The 18,675-nt window shown below is 45.3% G+C and overlaps 1 protein-coding gene across 6 annotated transcripts; it reads left to right on the top strand.

The window, feature by feature from the left end:
* The first annotated feature begins 4,297 nt into the window (after positions 1-4,297).
* On the top strand, positions 4,298-18,416 carry LOC125629166 (uncharacterized). 6 transcript variants are annotated; one of them, XM_048834489.2, is made up of 5 exons: positions 4,298-4,497; positions 5,036-5,085; positions 6,542-6,714; positions 15,180-15,296; positions 15,615-18,416. In XM_048834489.2, the coding sequence occupies exons 3-5, from the start codon at positions 6,576-6,578 to the stop codon at positions 16,529-16,531; spliced, it is 1,173 nt and encodes a 390-aa protein (XP_048690446.1). In that variant the 5' UTR covers positions 4,298-4,497; positions 5,036-5,085; positions 6,542-6,575; the 3' UTR covers positions 16,532-18,416. The 6 variants fall into 6 exon arrangements, with proteins under 6 accessions (XP_048690446.1, XP_074975868.1, XP_048690440.1 ...); XM_075119767.1 differs by lacking the exon at positions 5,036-5,085 and adding an exon at positions 5,090-5,136 and having other exon boundaries at positions 4,300-4,497; positions 15,612-18,416; XM_048834483.2 differs by having other exon boundaries at positions 4,300-4,497; positions 15,612-18,416.
* The last annotated feature ends 259 nt before the right edge of the window (positions 18,417-18,675 follow it).

Here is an 18,675-nt window from a genome sequence, read left to right as displayed (position 1 = left end):
GAACCCTCCAGACACCTTATCGTCCCACCACCCCATTCTCCAGCAACCCATCTCGCCCCAGTGACCCGTCAGATGGAAGATGTTTTAAATGTAATGAGCTGGGGCATGTAAAGGCCAACTGCCCCAAGAACCCCAACAGTTCATTGCACCGGACTCACACCAGAGGTCCGCAGGCCCAGATACCTCCCAGATACCCTTGGTGCGGAGGGAAACTGTGAGTGTGGGCGGGAAGAAGGTCACCACGTGGAGGGACACCGGAGCACAAGTGTCAGCTACCCATGCTTCCTTAGTGGACCCCAATTTAATCAACCCAGAGATCCAAGTGACGATTCAACCCTTCAAGTCAAACTCTTTCAATTTGCCTACAGCCAAGTTGCCTGTCCAGTAGAAGGGCTGGTCAGGAACGTGGACTTTTGCAGTCTATGATGATTATTCCATCCCCATGCTGTTGGGGGAGGACTTGGCCAATCATGTGAAGCAGGCCAAGAGGGTGGGAATGGTCACCCGCAGCCAGGCTAAACAAATCGTGAGGCCTAGCTCTGTTCCGGAAACTTCTATCAGGACCCGGTCAGAGGTGATGGACCCGGACCCCAGGCCAATGTCTGCAACACCAGTAGTGGATCCAGTCCCAGAGAAATTTACAAATTTACTGGAGATTCAACAAGAAGAAAGTCAAGGAAAGTGTGGGCTCCTTAGTGAATGAGGGAGGCAACCTGGTGACAGAGGACGTGGAAAAAGCTGATGTACTCAATGCTTTTTTTGCTTCTGTCTTCATGAACAAGATCAGCTCCCAGACTACTGCACTGGGCAGCGCAGCATGGGGAGGAGGTGACCAGCCCTCTGTGGAGAAAGAAGTGGTTCAGGACTATTTAGAAAAGCTGGACGAGCACAAGTCCCTGGGGCCGGGTGCGCTGCTTTAGCATCCGAGGGTGCTAAAGGAGTTGGCGGATGTGATTGCAGAGCCATTGGCCATTATCTTTGAAAACTCATGGTGATCCAGGAAGGTCCCGGATAACTGGAAAAAGGAGAATATAGTGCCCATCTTTAAAAAAGGGAAGAAGGAGGATCCGGGGAACTACAGGCTAGTCAGCCTCACCTCAGTCCCTGGAAAAATCATGGAGCAGGTCCTCAAGGAATCAATTCTGAAGCACTTAGAGGAGAGGAAAGTGATCCGGAACAGTCAGCATGGATTCACCAAGGGCAAGACATGCCTGACTAACCTAATTGCCTTCTATGACAAGATAACTGGCTCTGTGAATGAGGAGAAAGCAGTGGACATGTTATTCCTTGACTTTAGCAAAGCTTTTGATATGGTCTCCCACAGTATTCTTGCCAGCAAGTTAAAGAAGCCTGGGCTGGATGAATGGACTAGAAGGTGGATAGAAAGCTGGCTAGATCATCAGGCTCAACGGGTAATGATCAATGGCTCCATGTCTAGTTAGCAGCCGGTATCAACTGGAGTGCCCCAAAGTTCGGTCCTCGGGCCAGTTTTGTTCAATACCTTCATTAATGATCTGGAGGATGGTGTGGATTGCACCCTCAGCAAGTTTGCGGATGACACTAAACTGGGAGGAGTGGTAGATATACTGGAGGGTAGGAATAGGATACAGAGGGACCTAGACAAATTAGGGGATTGGGCCAAAAGAAGTCTGATGAGGGTCAACAAGGACAAGTGCAGAGTCCTGCACTTAGGACAGAAGAATCCCATACACTGCTACAGACTAGGGACTGCGTGGTGAGGCAGCAGTTCTGCAGAAAAGGACCTAGAGATTACAATGGACGAGAAGCTGGATAATAGTCAGCAGTGTGCCCTTGTTGCCAAGAAGGCCAATGGCATTTTGGGCTATATTAGTAGGAGCATTGCCAGCAGATCGAGGGACGTGATCGTTCCCCCTATTCGGCATTGGTGAGGCCTCATCTGGAGTACTATGTCCAGTTTTGGGCCCCACACTACGAGAATGATGTGGAATAATTGGAGAGTCCAGCAGAAGCCAACAAAAATGATCAGGGGGCTGGGGCACATGACTTATGAGGAGAGTCTGAGGGAACTGGGATTATTTAGTCTGCGGAAGAGAAGAATGAAGGGGGATTTGATAGCTGCTTTCAACTACCTGAAAGGGGGTTCCAAAGAGGATGGATCTAGACTGTTCTCAGTGATAGCTGATGACACAACAAGGAGTAATGGTCTCAAGTTGCAGTGAGGGAGGTTTAGGTTGGATATTAGGAAAAACTTTTTCACTAGGAGGTGGTGAAGCACTGGAATGCGTTACCTAGGGAGGTGGTGGAATCTCCTTCCTTAGTTGTTTTTAAGTTCAGGCTTGACAAAGCCCTGGCTGGGATGATTTAGTTGGTGATTGATCCTGCTTTGAGCAGGGGGTTGGACTAGATGACCTCCTGAGGTCCCTTCGAACCCTGATATTCTATGATTCTATGTGTGCCAAAATACATCTTTCCCTGTGCATTAATTTCTCTTTTATAACACCTATAGATAACCACAAAAAGATCACTGCAAAATAAACTTCTGCAGTAACTGGACTGTACCTTAGGTGTTTAACGGTAGTCACAAATGCCTTATTTTCTATGTATTGGGAAATATCTCTGCAGCATCATTTGGGGAATTAGCCTCACAATACAGGGTGTGTTTGGGAATGTAAAGGGAGCTAAAAGCTTAGGGCATTGATCACACTATGAGCCAAAGGAATTTCTCTATTGCTTTTCCTATTTCTTTATCCACCTGCCACAATAAACATGCCTGTCTTGCAATGTATAACATTTCTTTAACCAACACGGGGCTATTATCTTGAGCAGGGGAGAAGAGAGGGCTACAGTGGAGTGGGTGGGAGAGAAGGCACCAAGAAGCATGGGAAAGCAAGTTGGTGGCATGTTTGGCCAATGGTGGGATTTGATACTTCAGGGAAATAAACCTTTCACACAGCTTAGTCTGCAGTGTCAAAGCCACCCTGAGCACACTGGGGGTAGGGATGTGGGAAGCAGGTCAGGCAGTGAGCGCTCATAGCTCCCATTCGCCCAACAGGGCAACACTCACCCTATACCTGGAAGAAAGTTGTTTAAAGGTGCCTGTACAATTCTATTGCAATGCAGTGCATAATGCTGAGTGGTGGAGCTCTGCACTACAGCAGTTCCAGTCTGGGTCTCCTGGGTTCTGGGGACATCTCCAGCACCTGTGTCCCTGGCCCAGACACACCAGAGATGTGTGTCTTTCTGAGTGAATCTCCTCCTGGGTGACATTTGACAGAAACGGTCCTCATTGCTAGATCAAAGGCAACAGGAGGAATTTGGTGACAAGCCAAACATTCAGTCAGTCTTGCAGTAATAACATCACGAAGAATAAATTAGTGCTATGGGGAACCCCCTTCCCCACAAAATTAGAAAAATAATTGTATGTTACAATATAATAATAAAAACACACAAAGTATTATACTGGGAAACACTGAGAGATGTATCAGAGGGGTGGCTGTGTTAGTCTGGATCTGTAAAAGTGGCAAAGAGTCCTGTGGCACCTTATAGACTAACAGACATATTGGAGCATAAGCTTTCATGGGTGAATACCCACTTCGTCGGATGCATGTAGAGATGTAATTGCTTAAGTTTTTATATAATTTAATATTAATTAATCTTAATAATTATATTGTTCATGATGATTTACCATTAAGAACATAAAGTAGCTAAATGACAGCCATCTGCACACTATTAAACCACATAAATGATGGAGCATTCAAGCAATAAGAGTCAGCAAAACAGCTTTTTAAAATAAAAAATTAAAAGGAGTGAAACTGCATTCACAGTGAATTACAGGAAAGAGAGTCCAGTTCAGGCAATCAGAACAGCAGACAAATCCAGTTAGTGAACTGCTGTGAGTCTGTATGTATCTGCATGTTACAGCTCCTCAACTGACAAGGAATGTATTAAACACCAAAAACACATATGGAAATTATGAATTGTTTAGAATGGGTGTGTAAAATATTTCACTGAATCGGATCTCATTTGGCAGCTCAGTGTATCATCTCAAATGGAGAAGATCTGCCCTGTCAAGGCATTGGGCTGAACTTTGCCTTTAATATCACAGCCCTGGGGAGGGGGAGCTGAAAACATCTTCTCCTTAACCCCAGTTCCTGTCCCTGATTTTACCTACCTGCCCCACGCCTGCCCCCTGCACACGCCGTTCCCATCCCGCCCCTCTGATTCCCCCGCCCCAGTTGGAAGCAGAGTCTGGTGGTAGCAAGGGCAGAGTGAGGGCAGAGGCTTCAGCAGCTGTTACTGCTCCGCAGATCCGGGGCTGAACTTCCCGGGTCAGACGCTGCCGCCGCCTCCATCGTGAGCCGGAGCCCGGGCTGAGCCGCTGCTGCTCCCCAGCGGGGTGTGTGCGGGGAGAGCCCTTCCCCAGCGCCCCTCGGGGCCCAGCCGCGGGGACTTTCTCCGGGGGCTGGAAGCAGCCCCGGGCTCTGCCGACACCAGCCCCTGAGCCGGAGCCTGCAGGTGAGGGGAGAGACCCGGGGGAAGGGCTGGGGCCGGGCAGGAAAGTGACTCCGCACCAACGGCCCCGGGGGGGGTCTGCGAGTCCCGGAGCTGCTGCCTCCCTCGACCCCCCCCCCCTCCCCGGCTCTGCCCCCCTGAGCGCCGGCAGGAGCCGAGCCAGCGCCGGGAGAGCGAACGGGCCGGGCCAGGGACCGAGTCTCCCAGCCCGAGGGGAGGGGGCAGGAGAGAGACAGGGGCAGAGACTGGCAGGGGCAGCAGGAGCAGTCAGTGGGGAGCGAGGTTCGCGGCTCCCTGCCCAGCCCCATTCCCTGCAGCACCCCGGGCAGGTTGACTGTCCTGGGGAGAAGGGGAGGAGCAGGGAGGGGAAAAGCCAGTTCCTGCCTCTGCCTGGTCCCCGCGCTGCTGGGGGATGTGCAGCGGCTCCTCGGATTCTGCTCTTTCATGGCAGCTGGAGCTCACAGTGATACTGACAGTGTCGCTGCACAATTTCAGTCTAAAGGGACTTTTCAGTTGCTTATAAAATTCTCAAATTTTGTAGACGGACCTCGGATCTGATACCGTCTGGCCGTGACTGTCTTCTTCTTTATGGTAGGTCATGTGGTTGTAGCTGTGCCAGTCCCAGGAAGCTAGAGAGACAAGGTGGGTGAGCTAATATGTTTTATTGGACCAATACATACATACCAATATACACAGAAGTTGGTCCACTAAAAGTTATTACCTCAGCTAGGTAGCATAGCTAAGAGCTTTAGGGTAGACAGTCTCTGCCCTGGATGAATTTATGGATGAATGTTCGAAGGGAATCCACGTCTCCCGTCAGGAACACACACTGCCCTGACACACCTGGTCCACACTAGAGAATTAGGTTGGTTTAAAAATCCAGACCACTGAGTGACATGGCTAAAATTACCTATGTCCCCATGTAGACAGCACTAGGTAAAAGGAAGAATTTTTCTGACCTACCTACCACCACTTGGGCAGGCGGGTTACCTGTGCCGACAAGAGACCCCCTCCTGCTGGCACAGGTAGTGTCCACACTGACGTGCTGCAGCAGTGCTGGTCCAGCAATGCAGCCGTGCTGCTACAGCCATTTAGGGGTGTGCCAAGCCTTCTGTGTTGGCGACATAATTTCAGGGTAAAGGGACTTTTTCCGTTGCTTTTAACATGCTCACAGTTATTGGATGGACCTCAGGTCTGATCCAGTCTGGCAAATCCCATGTTCCTCTTTAGGGTGGAAAGTCTCCATCCAGGGGTGAGTACTTTAAAAAGTTGGGGGAAAACCATGTAGTTTATAGCTGAGAAAGAGCCGGTGGGGAAAAGTACACATATTACTATTAAAATATCAATTTCTGAGCAATTCTAATTGTAAATCTAATGCCTTGGGCTGCAGATTTGATAGAGAGAGAATTCCTAGTTCAAACAGTCTCCTCTCTGCAGCCTGGTTGATTTCTGAGTCCAAGTGTACATATCCCCCACACAGGCTGAGTTTTTCCCATTCAGGAAAATTAGTTTAAATACTTAAGATCCAATCTTGCAAGTTTTTTACACACATTTATGTCTTTGAGCATCTGAGTGCTCCTGTTGCCTTCATTTAACGACTATTACTGTGAGGGTTTAAAATTGTCTCTGTGGATTTAGTCCTGGTGGGAGGGGCTGGGTCTGTGCTGTAGTTAAGTCACCATGGCCAAGAATTTTACACACTGGAGCTTAAAGTTGATTTTCTCAGTCCATATTCAGGCAGCTAAATAGGAGGCCCGATGATCAGCTGTGCTGGCCACTCGACCCCAAATTTGGAGGCTCAGCATTTTTGAAATTCAGGCCACTTAGTGAGAGACCTGAATATGGATTTAGGAGCCTAGCTTTAGGTTGCTCTTTTTGAAAATCTTGGCTAAAGCATCACCTCAGAATGGCAGAGGCTAGAACATCTGTCTTCAGGGGAAGGGACAGGGATGAACTGGGATGTGAAATTGTCTAGAGCCCCTGAAACTGCCCCAATCACCCTTCTCACCCTGCCAGACTGCAGAATAACGTCTATGTTTCACTACAGATCATCCCATCCCCTTAAGAGACAGGGAAGGGAAATGGCTGCAGTGGAGCTGGTGACGTTCGAGGAGGTGGCTGTGTATTTCTCCGAGGAGGAATGGGCTCTGCTGGACCCGGGTCAGAGAGCCCTCTACAGGGAAGTCATGCAGGAGAATTATGAGACTGTGACCTCACTGGGTAAGGAATTCTGTCCCCTTGGGTACTAGAGGCTGGTGGTCTCTAAAGCATCTGGGTCTGATCCTGTGCAGGGTTCTTCATTGGTCCCCCAGATTTCAGAGGGATCAGTCCCTGAAACCCCCGCAACACATGTGTGAGAGTCTCTCTCTTCTGCACTCCTTACATGGAATAGGAGTTTCACCGACATAATGACAGTGCTGTTCTCCCCATAACCAAGGCTGTCAAGTGGGACAAGCTCACTTTCTCCCACCATTCCCAGGGCAGGTTACACCTCTGGGACCTCTGTCCCATTCTTTTTTTTAATGCTTGTAATTTAACTCTGTCATTGCATATTTCTCTTTTTAAGATCTCACTCAGTTCCTTCCAAATTTCAACTGTGTCAGCAATAAAACAGCGATTTCCCTGCATTTTGTTCAAGGCTACAGAAATAGGCTTCAGGGCACTCAGCCTGTGTTCAACATTTCTCTTAAGCCCCAGGTTGAGAACTTTGGCTGTGACAGTGCCATCTATTTTTTCATAATTTTGTTCACAAACTGTCATCAGATTAGGCCAGTTCTTGATCTAGTGCTCAAAACAGTCCACTGCTGAGTTCTATTGCACGTCTTGTGGGAGAGTTAGCTTGGGTCCTCCCACTTTTTTCCGAGCAGCTGCTGCAAAGTGGTTGTTACAGAAGTATTTTGCAATTTCAACAACATTCATCTTTATTTCTGGAACACTGAAGTCTTTGGCTAGGAGGTGCATCAAATGAGCACTGCAACCATATGTTATTAGCTTGGGACTCTCTTCTAAATAATTTCTTCTCATCTTGGATACATTTGCAGCATTGTCTGAGACCAAGCTGTGTGCTAGACATTTGAATTTTTTTTCACAGTTTGTTACAGCTTTTACTACTACTACTTGTAAGTATTCTGCTGTGTGTGTATTTCCTGATGTATCAATTGTTTCTGTAAGGAAGCCATTCCCTTCTTCTGTTGTCACACAAGCACACACAACAGGATCATCGTGGACATTGCTCCACCCATCAAGACTCAGGTTAACAATTTCACCCTCTAGACCTTTTGCACACTGCTCAGTTTCTTTTTCATACACTTTATCCAGCAATTTGCCTGCGACATGTGCTCTGTGGGTGGATTGTATCCTGGTCTTAATGACTGAACAATGTTAATGAAGTGTGGGTTCTCAATCATACAGAAAGGAGAGTTTGTTGCATAAACAAACCGGGCAATTTTTTCATCAATTACCTCTTTTTGTAATCTGGTGGTTCTTATCACAAGCCTATCTAGGGTTGTTTCTGGATGACGGAGACTTTTTTTCTTTTTGCTACAGGTGATATACTGTGGCTCTGTGACATACATGATGTGACTGAAACACTATCATTGGCAGATAATTCTGAAACTATAGAAAATGATGGTAATCTTGAAGGTGGATAGTTTTCAGAATCCTGTATGTTGAGGATGGATTCTCCTAAACAAAATAAGTCAATCAGTTATTTAATTATTATTACCATACTGCTCATTTAGTATTACTCATTGCATTCACTGACACTCAGTACTACTTTAAAGGTGAAATTGTAAAAGGAGGAACTGCCTATTTCAGCTATTTATTTTTTATCACAACTGCATCTAAAATGATAGTATCATAGAGTAATAACTATATTTTTTGCTCAAACATGAGAATTCAAGAATAGTCCAGAAGGAAGACAGGCAGTCCTTAAGAAGGAGGTATGAAATAAAAAACTTTACCAGCCTGAAGACCCTGCATGTTCAGACATGTTCCTTTCATCATCTTCAGTGCAGCTTCCTCCCGAGAAGGAACACTTCTCATGATGTTGTTTCATTTTGGCAACCAGGCCTTGCATTTCTTTGCTGCACTGTTTACATTTTGCATGCTTGCCTGTCTTACCCACAAGTAGAGGAACTTCATTAAAATATTCCCAAACTGGGTCTCTTTTATGGCCTACTGCCATTATAGGTTTTCCCTTCTAGTGAGAGAATGGTATGGTAGATGTCAAATCAATGAAGGCTACACTCAGAAAGACCTCAAGACTTCTGGAATATGCTGCTCAAGCAGTTTCACTTTTGTTTCTACTGCTTGTCCCTCCCTTCTCACATTTATCTCCAGACTCCTTCTCCTTGTCCAGATCTATTCTGCCCCCAACAATCTTCTATTCGCAGAACTTTTTGAAACTTTTCACTTTTAGAGAGAGGTAAGGGATTGAGTCTGTGTACACACATGTGCAGAGGGACAATAGGGTTGAGGTCTGTTATTTCTCACCTCTAATATTTATTTATTTAAAACATTTTTGCTGTTAACAAGCATGTTATCTCTGGACACACAAATCCACAGTTTGAGAACTGCAGAACTAAGCATCCCTGATGGTATCTTCTAGATTGAGCAGTGAGTCCCATAGGGTAGATAGAAAGATTAACCTAAATAATCTATACAGAAGCCCCTGGAGCCCCATAAAATTGGGTCCCTAATCCATGAACTATTGGAACTCATTTACAAAACTTTTCTTAAATATTAAATGAGTGTATTGTCTCATACTATAGAATTAGAATTTATAATCCCTATTCCACTATGAGATATCTTAGTTTTAATTAAGATAGGCTATTTCCTCAAAAAGCATTTTATCAAAAAAATCCTATTTAAATAAAAAAAATCCAATTTTAGATTTTTTTTTTTAAAAAAATCATTGAGTTTTATCCACCCTGTTTGCCAGATAATTGTAGTTTTGTGAAATGGCCCTTCTAAAGCACAAATTATGTATATCTTGTTGATCTGGACTTCATTCTGTTTGATATTTGCAAATGCAATCTGGGCATTGCTGAGAGCTGTATTGTCATGTAATGTCCATGCTAAACTGGAGCATTACCTCTGGCTTAAGTCTGCATTTGTAACAACCAAAGATCTGCATAAAGTGCACTGCAAAAGATATAGAATTCTCCAGTAGTGCCAAAAGGGTAGTGAACTCTTAGCCTTAGCATCTTACTTTTTTGAAATTTCTCTGTGGCATGATTTGGGCTATTTGCCTCAGAATAATTGCAAAGCAGAAGACATTAATGAACCTGATCCAGAAACATTTTTTCTTTTTCTTGTCTCCAGGTGATGTGTGAAATTGTTACACTGTGGTAATTTTTGCAGTGTTGAAGGAAATGGGCACGTTTAGTCTAGACAAGAGAAGACAATGGGGACAAATGATAACAGATCTCCAATATGTAAAAGGCTGTTATAAAGAGAACGGTGATAACGTGTACTGCATGACCACCAAGGGTAGGATAAGAAGGAACCGGTTTAGTGTGCTGCAAGGGAGATTTCAGTTAAATATTATGAAAAACTTTCTAACTTTAAACATAGTTGAGCATTGGAACAGGTTACATAGGGAAGTTGTGTACAGTTACTCCTCACTTAAAGTTGTCCCGGTTAACGTTGTTTTGTTGTTTCGTTGCTGATCAATTAGGGATGCTTGTTTAAAGTTGTGCAATGCTCCCTTATAACGTTGTTTGGCAGCCGCCTGCTTTGTCCACTGCTTGCAGGAAGAGCAGCCCATTGCAGCTAGCTGGTGGGGACTTTGAACCAGGGTGGATCAGAGGCCCCCTATCAGCTCCCCACTCCCCTAAGTTCCCTGTGCAGCAGCTGCCCAGCAGGCTATCAATTGCCGGTGTGGTGTAGTAAATTGCTCTGCATAGGAATGTGCCGCCTACGGTGTACTGAGCATGCTCAGTACATCTGCTGAAGCCACTGCCCTTCACCCTGCCCTTATTAGCCGTAAGATTCTGTGGACTGCTTTTGACAGGGGTTAAAAAGTGGCAAAAAGGGAGAATCAGAGGAGGGGGGTGGCCAGGGTCTGAGCAGGGGGTGGAAATTTACTGGTCAAGGGGGTCAAGCAGCTGGAGGCAGCATTAGGAGAGGGGCTAAATGGCAAAATCAGGGATGGGGGGGGGAAAAGGCGGAGTTAAGCCCAGGGGTGAGGCACTGGCAGAGGGTATCAGAGGGCAAAACCCGGCAGGGGCAGAGGGGGTAACAGTTATCCCAGTGGGACTGAGACACCAGTGCTTGGCAAAATAGTTTGTTGCAAATTGCTACAGATAGCAGTCTCACATACCTATGATGTGAGAAACTGCTATCTGTAGGAATTAGCCTCACACATATATAGCAGTGTTACGGGTAGCACATCCCTACACACTGCAGTTTCTTACATGCATGTGTGTGTGAAAATGCTCTCTGTAGGATTGTACTACCTGCAGCAGCGACAGGTCTTACTTTGCTAAAAAAGGCCATCTGATGTAGCTAATTCAAGCAGTCTCACATGTCAAACCAACCTGATAGCTTTCTTTAACAGTGTAACAAGCCTTGTGGATGGGGGGAAGTGATCAACATGGTCTGTCTTGCCTTTAGTAAGGCTTTTGATACTGTCTTCCATGACCTTCTCATAAACAAACTATGGAAATGCAACCTCGATCAAGCTAAAATAAGATGGGTGCAAAACTGGTTGGGAAACAGTTCCAACAGAGTAGTTATCAGTGATTCACAGTCAGGCTGGAAGGGCATAACAAGTGGGGTTCTGCAGGGATCAGGTCTGGATATGTTTCTATTCAAAATCTTAATCAATGATTGAGATAATGGCATGGAGAGTACACTTATAAAGTTTGTGAATGATAAGCTGGGAGGGGTTGCAAGTGCTTGGGAGGATAGGATGAAAATTCAAAATGCTCTGGAAAATTGGCGAAATAGTCTGAAGTAAATAGGATGCAATTCAAAAAGGTGAAATGCAAAGTACTCCATTTAGGAAGAAACAATCAGCTGCATGCATACAAAATGGGAAATGACTTCCTGGGAAGGAGTACTGTGGAAAGGGATCTAGGGGTCATAGTGGACCACAAGCCGAATATGAGTGAACAGTGTAACACTGCTGGAAAAAAAGCGAACGTCATTCTGGGATGTATTAGCAGGAATGTTGTGAACAAGACACATGAAAATGAACATACATGTTCTCTGTATGTATATATATCTTCTTACTATATGTTCCATTCTATGCATCTGATGAAGTGGGCTGTAGCCCATGAAAGCTTATACTCAAATAAATGTGTTAGTCTCTAAGGTGCCACAAGTACTCCTGTTCTTTTTTTAAAGGCAATGTACCTAGAGTGTGGTCAGTGTACTTAAAGGGGCAATGCGCATCTCTCTCTCTCCCTGTGTGTGTCTCTGTCTCTGTCTGCCATGCGGTTTCCCCTCCCTCCATTCGTGCTGCCTTGTAGAGTGTGAGGCTACATTAACATCAATGTGTTAGCCCTTGAGGGCTCAGCCGAATGTTAGTTCATCATTTAGCAGTAAGGCATTCCCTGGGAAATATCCTACCTTCTTCCACCCTCTAATTTCACCACCTTAACCAAGCTTCACAATCATCATTGCTGTGTACAGTATTAAATTATTTGTTTAAAACTTATACTGTGTGTGTGTGTGTGTATATATATATATATATATATATATATAAATATAGTTTTTTTTGTGTGGTGGAAAAATTTTCCCCCTGGAACCTAACCCCCCCATTTACATTAATTCTTATGGGGAAATTGGATTCACTTAACATCGTTTTGCTTAAAGTCGCATTTTTCAGGAACATAACTACAACATTAAGCAAGGAGTTACTGTAATCCCCATCATTGGGGGTTTTTAAGAATAGGTTAGTCAGGGATGGCCTAACTATACTTAATCGTTCCTCAGCACAGGGATGGGCCAGATGACCTGCTGAGATTCCTTTCAGCCCTATGTTTCTATGATTCTGTTTCAATGATTCTATGACTTGCCCTGAAGCAATCGCTATTTTTTAGTTTTCTGATAAGTTCCTCTTTGTCTGTCAAGATGAGAGCTACTGTAGAACTCCCGTGTGTTGAATGCAGCATGTTTTGAATTAGGACATTTTCATCTCCAGTTTTTAGACATTCCAAGAAGAGTTTATCGAGTAAGAGACTTAAGGAGCTCAGTATAATTAACTAAGCAAAGAGAAGGCTGAGTGTTGACTTGATCATAGTCTACAAGTACCTACATGGGGAAGAGCAGAGGTGTCATCAACCTAGCAAACAAAGGCAAAATGAGAGCCTATGGTGGGAAGCCAAAGCTCGACATATTCAGTCTAGACATAAAGCACAAATGCGTAACAGTGATTTGAATTAACCATTAGAATGACTTACCCAGAAACATGATGGATTTTCCATCTATAGACATCTTTAAATCAAAACTGGACATCTTTCTAAAAAAATGTAAAAATGTTAAAGAATTCCAAAAATATGTCATTCTAAAAGTCCAATCACAAAATATGGGCTTGCTTGTAATAGGGTTTGACTTAGATTAATAATCAACAAGATGTAAGACAGCCACATTCATTTGGTTTATTAAGTAAAGACAGATCAGCACAAATACAGAAAGGCAAAGGTTAACATAAATCCCCTTCTGTGGACAGCTTCACAGCTTATCCTCTTCTAAACTGGTTACAATTTTGTGGATTTTTATACCCTACATGTTTACAACTATTCTAATTGATTGTCATATTTCTTCTCAGCTACAAACCCCACAATTTTACATCTTGCAGGCAGACACTGTCTCCAGTCAGATCACTGTCTTCTACTTTTTCCCTTCTTTTATACAAAAGAAGCAATGGTCACAGCAGTTTAACTATAAGTAATTTTCCATATTATCTTAACATAGCACATGCTATTACAATACTTAATTATATGATTTGTGGTTTACCCATATGCCCTTTGCATTTGGAACTTCCTATGTAGCTGCAAAAATAGGCTATACTCTAGATATAATTCCATTAGCAATACAAAGTTCTTCTGGTAGTAATTTTCCATTATTTCTCTTCACAGAACTATACAAAACTTTATGAGAGTATGACTTATATGCTAACATGATAAAGAAATAGCTGATTGAGTTTCTCTGGCCTGTGTCATGCAGGAGGTCAGACTAGATGAACATAATTGTCCCTTACAAGAGAGGTAGCCGTGTTAGTCTGTATCCACAAAAACAACACGGAGTCTGGTGGCACCTTAAAACTAACAGATTTATTTGGGCATAAGCTTTCATGGATAAAACCCCCACTTCCTCAGATGCATGGAATGAAAATGTGGACTCCTTGTTGTTATAATTGTCCCTTGGCCCTCAGATGCCTGATCCTATGTCTACCCAGGTATGTTGTTAGTCTTGTCTCTGGACTCAGGCACCAGTTACAAAAAAAAAAAAAAAAGAAAAAAGAAAAATCCTATTCAGCAAAGTCCTAAGCATGCACTTAACTCCCATTAAAGTGAATGGGACTCAAGCATCAAGAATAAGTTCTTTGCTCAGTGGTGTACCTGGGATCCTATGCAAATGAGCTCTGTGAGATTTATTGGGAGGGAGCGTCTTCCGCATTTGAACCCAGGTGAGAGGAGAATGACTTCTCCTCTAGATCTGTCCTCTCTGGGTCTGTGGTGTATGAAGCAGGCTGAGGGGGTGAGGAGAGCCAGCCCAAGGCTTGTGGTTTCAGCAAGCTGGGTGTCTGTGGGGGCAAAGCAAGACTCATGGAAGAACCAAATGACTATTGATTACTATGGGGATGGACCCTAGTGCTAGTCCATCATCACCTCATGAGAGGAGGCTCTTTACTCTCTGCATGCCACTGGGGGCAGGTGTCTAGTAATCTTCTTTCCATGGCCTGAGTGGTGTTTCCTCTGTTTATTTCATCACTGCTTGTATCAGGGCACTCCCTAGAGGCCCAAGTAAAGGATCACAGCCCCAGTGAGATGGGTGCTGCATGAGCACATAGTGAGAGACTATTCCCACCTCCCCCAGAGAGCTCCTAGTCTAAGTAATATCTTCCATTTCTGGCTCGTGCCATAGATGGAATGGCATATGTAGGTGTGGGAGCTGGGAATTCGCAGTGATGGAGACTTAGGGCTGGTTTACACTACAGCTTAAGTCGATGTAATTTACGTTGCTCAGGGATGTGAAAAACATACACCCCCACTGGAGCAACGTAAGTTACATCAACCTAAGTGCTGTCCAAACCAGTGCTACATCTCTTGCTGACATAGCTTCCGCCTCTCATAGAGGCGGAGTAATTAGGCCAATGGGAGAGCGCTCACCTGTCGGTATAATGTGTCTTCACTAGGCATGCTACAGTGGCACAGCTGCGCCGATGGAGCATTCTAGTGTAGACTAGCCCTAGGTTGAAAACCAGACACCTAGAGAGTGTAGCAATTCTGCTCATCCACCCAGGGGCACCAGATAGGGCCATTTCCCAGGCAGACTGGATGAAGTCTTGCTCCAAACAAGAGGATCATTTGCAATTTATAGCCCAGATTCTGTATGTGGTGGGGGAAAGAGGAAGGAGCCTCTCTGAGTGGGTGACTCAGATTCTGGGTCTGGGAGTAGTAATAGCAGTGACTGTAACAAACAAGAACAATGCTTGTTTCCTTGCCCCCAAGCAGGATTTCCAATTTCCAAACCTGTTGTGATCTCCTGGCTGGAACGAGGGGAGGAGTCATGGGTCTCTGATATCAAAGGGTACAAAGAAAGGGAGAGCCCAAGAGATGCCCACACAGGTGAGTAATTGGCTAAAATGATTCAGTTTTTATATCCTCTTGGCAGCCATTACTCATGGGTTTTCAACAAACTTGTTTGCCCAAGTAACCATGTAACTCATCCCCTCATCCATATCTGGATGTGAGGAGGAGGCAGAATTGGTCCCCTCCTGTCTCTACTCTGGGGAAGGATCTGGAAGGGATTCCTCTCAGCAATTTTCTATCCCCACAGTAGCTACTTTGGTTTGTTTACCCTTTTGCCATGCTTCTTTTTGAGGTTTCCTTTGCCCCTAGGCACAGGGACTGACTCCTGTCTGGATTCTCTCTCTATCCCAGCAGCTAATGGGACAGTGAGTGAGAATGAGGAGAAGAATCCTCAGCCAGAGGAACTGCATGGAGTGCTGTTGGAAAGAGCCGAAGAGGACGTTTCCCAGAGTCCTGAGCAGGGAGAAGCCCGTGAGAGCCAGCACAGGCCAGAGACACAGCAGGGAATCCAGCCAGGGGAGAGATGGGATAAATTGATTCATCGGAGCAGAAAGGCGAAGAAAATGAAAGAAACTGTTCCTGCTGGAGAGAGACCCAACACATGCGGTGACTGTGGGAAAAACTTCTGTTGGAGATTAGACCTGATTAGACACCAAAGAACCCACACGGGAGAAAAACCCTATAACTGCCCTGACTGCGAGAGAAGCTTCAGACGGAGCTCAACCCTTATTGAACATCAGAGAATCCACAGTGGAGAGAAGCCTTATAAGTGCCCTGACTGTGAGAAAAGCTTTCGTTGGAGCTCAAACCTCACTACACATCAGAGATTCCATACAGGAGAGAGACCCTATAAGTGTCCTGAATGTGAGAAAAGCTTCTGTTGCAGCTCAGACCTCACAAAACACCAGAGAACCCACAGTGGAGAGAAGCCCCATAAGTGCCCCAACTGCGAGAAAAGCTTCAGAAGCAGGTCAGAACTCACTCAGCACCAGAGAACCCATACGGGAGAGAGACCCTACAGATGCACTGTATGTGGGAAAAGCTTCCCTCAAAGCTCACAGCTTCTGCTACACCACAGAATCCACACGGGAGAGAGACCCTATAACTGCCCCAACTGCGGGAAAAGCTTCAGTTGGAAATCAAACCTTATTAATCACCAGAGAATCCACACGGGGGAGAGACCCTATAATTGTCACGACTGTGGGAAATGCTTCAATCAGAGCTCAAACCTTAACAAACACCAGAGAATCCACAGAGGACAAAAGCACTAAAAGTGTCATACTAGTGATGGGCCAAGTGAATAACACCTTTGCTGGTTCCCATCAATCTGAGAGGGTCAGGCCAGGCTGGACTGGCCGTCTAACAAGGACATGCAACAGTTATTAAAGCAGAGAATGAAACCACCTTCTTGGAACAGAGCCATGCGGAGCAAGAGACTGAGATAAGATTCACACATTGTGATGGGGTTTGATTACAACTTCTCAAGAAGTTCTGAACATCCTCTGATCGGCTCTTACAGTTTAGTTTGGTGCTAGTAACCTAGAACCATCTTTATTTTATAAGCTGCAAATTGTTTATTCCTGATAGTGTCTTAAGTGGAGGGGAGGGTGTCTTAAGCCCAGCCCCTGTCATGGAGAAAGATGCCTATGTTCAGTCTGCAGGGAGACACCAATCTCCGTTTACCATTCACAAACCAGGAATGACAGGCACTCCTCTGGCTATGGGGCCACATTCAGTAGGAGTGTTCAGAGGCTGCCTAACTCCACTCAAAACAACCTGACTGGGGGAAGAGGAGGCTTTATCTCATAACCTTTAGCGCAGTGGTTAGGGCACTTACCAGAGGGGAGAGACCCAGTTCAAGTCTGCCTGATCAGAAGAAGGGCTTTGCAACCTCTGTGGTGAGTGCCCAGGTACTGAGCTATGGGATATACCGATGGGTGGGTGGGGCCTCTCAGTCTACCCTGTGGAAGCTGTTCCACTGTGCAAAAATACTAAAAGACTCATTGGGCCAAAGAGACTGAAAACGATGTTATAGGACACCCTCCAGCAAGGTGGGAGACCCAGGGTCCAGTCCCTTGCTCCAATGATGCTTTCAGTATCTATTCACAGGGCACTGTCCTGTGAGCTAGTCAATTCCTTTTCAAATCCCTTCTCATCAGGCAGAGGAAGGGACACTTCAAGTGTGTGTGTCGGGGGGGTATCGTCTCCCACATCCTTTTCAAGCACCCTAACCACTGGGCTGAAAATTAGGAGGGAGGGCCATCTCCTTTCACCCTCCCCCATCCTCCCAGCTATTTTGTGTGGAGCTAGGCAGCCTCTGAACATGCCTGCCAGATTGAGCCTCTGGCTACCTTCCCCTCATCTGTGAGTTGCGATGAGGCTTAGGGGAGAGGCTAGGGCTTGGGTGCCTAGGGTGAGGCAGCCTCATGCACATCCAGAAGCAGGAACATAGGCATCTAATGCAGGGTTTCTCAAACTGGGGGTTGGGACCCCTCAGGGGGTCGTGCGGTTATTACATGGGGGATCACGAGCTGTCAGCCTCCGCACCAAATCCCTCTTTGCCTCCAGCATTTACAATGGTGTTAAATATATTAAAAAGTGTTTTCAATGTATAAGGGGGGTTGCACTCAGAGGCTTGCTATGTCAAAGGGGTCACCAGTGCAAAAGTCTGAGAACCACTGATCTAGAGGATTTTTACTGCAAAAACGTAGGTGCCGAGTGAGGTTAAGAGCCTACAGGGATAGATGGCACCTGAGTGGGAGTGCTGTTATCACAGGGGTGCCTAGAAAGGTGCCTAAGAACCTTTGAATCTCCCCCGCCACCTTACTTAGTACAATGCATACATACAGATGAAGAGATGGGCTCAGTTAGATTGTCAATGTGATGTCCTGACTTGGCTCTGGGCACTGAGCAGGACAATGATTTATTTGTGACTTTCTTGCTTTGAACCAGAAAGTTTGGGTTGGTCCTGCTTTGAGCATGGGATTGGACTAGATGACCTCCTGAGTTCTCTTCCAACTCTAATCTTCTATGATTCTGGAAGAATGGGGTGGATCTGAGTCCCAGGGTATGAAAATGGGCATTTGTGGAGCTGGGGCCTCCAAGAAAGTCTCTTATGGGTCTGTTTTACACAGTATAAACTATCAAGTGTGATTACACTGGGGTTCTGTTTTTTATTCCTATTAGTTCCCATCAACTCATAGATCTGGAAGGTTTAACTAGATGTCTGAGTTACTGACTATTACCAGTAGCGTTACACACTTCTTCTGTCATGGATCTGCCGTTCCCCATTTTGAGACCTGTATCCTTTACAAAGTCCTCTATGACTACATTCCACAGAATTCATAATTAATCTGATTACATGTAGAATCCAGGTTCACTAAATACACTGTAGTTCCACTGTTATTAACTTCTT

Source organism: Caretta caretta, chromosome 14 (assembly GCF_965140235.1).
Source record: "Caretta caretta isolate rCarCar2 chromosome 14, rCarCar1.hap1, whole genome shotgun sequence".
NCBI classification, from domain to species: Eukaryota; Metazoa; Chordata; order Testudines; family Cheloniidae; genus Caretta; species Caretta caretta.
Note: the sequence above shows the minus strand (reverse complement) of the source record. Positions and strands in the feature narration are given on the sequence as shown.

Bases quoted from the DNA above. Each gene is read 5' to 3' on its own strand.
- LOC125629166 (XM_048834485.2), top strand. From the start codon at position 6,576: ATGGCTGCAGTGGAGCTGGTGACGTTCGAGGAGGTGGCTGTGTATTTC. The intron at 6,715-15,179 runs GTAAGGAATTCT...CTTGCCCCCAAG, and splicing joins TGAGACTGTGACCTCACTGG to CAGGATTTCCAATTTCCAAA. The intron at 15,297-15,611 runs GTGAGTAATTGG...TCTCTATCCCAG, and splicing joins CCCAAGAGATGCCCACACAG to CAGCTAATGGGACAGTGAGT.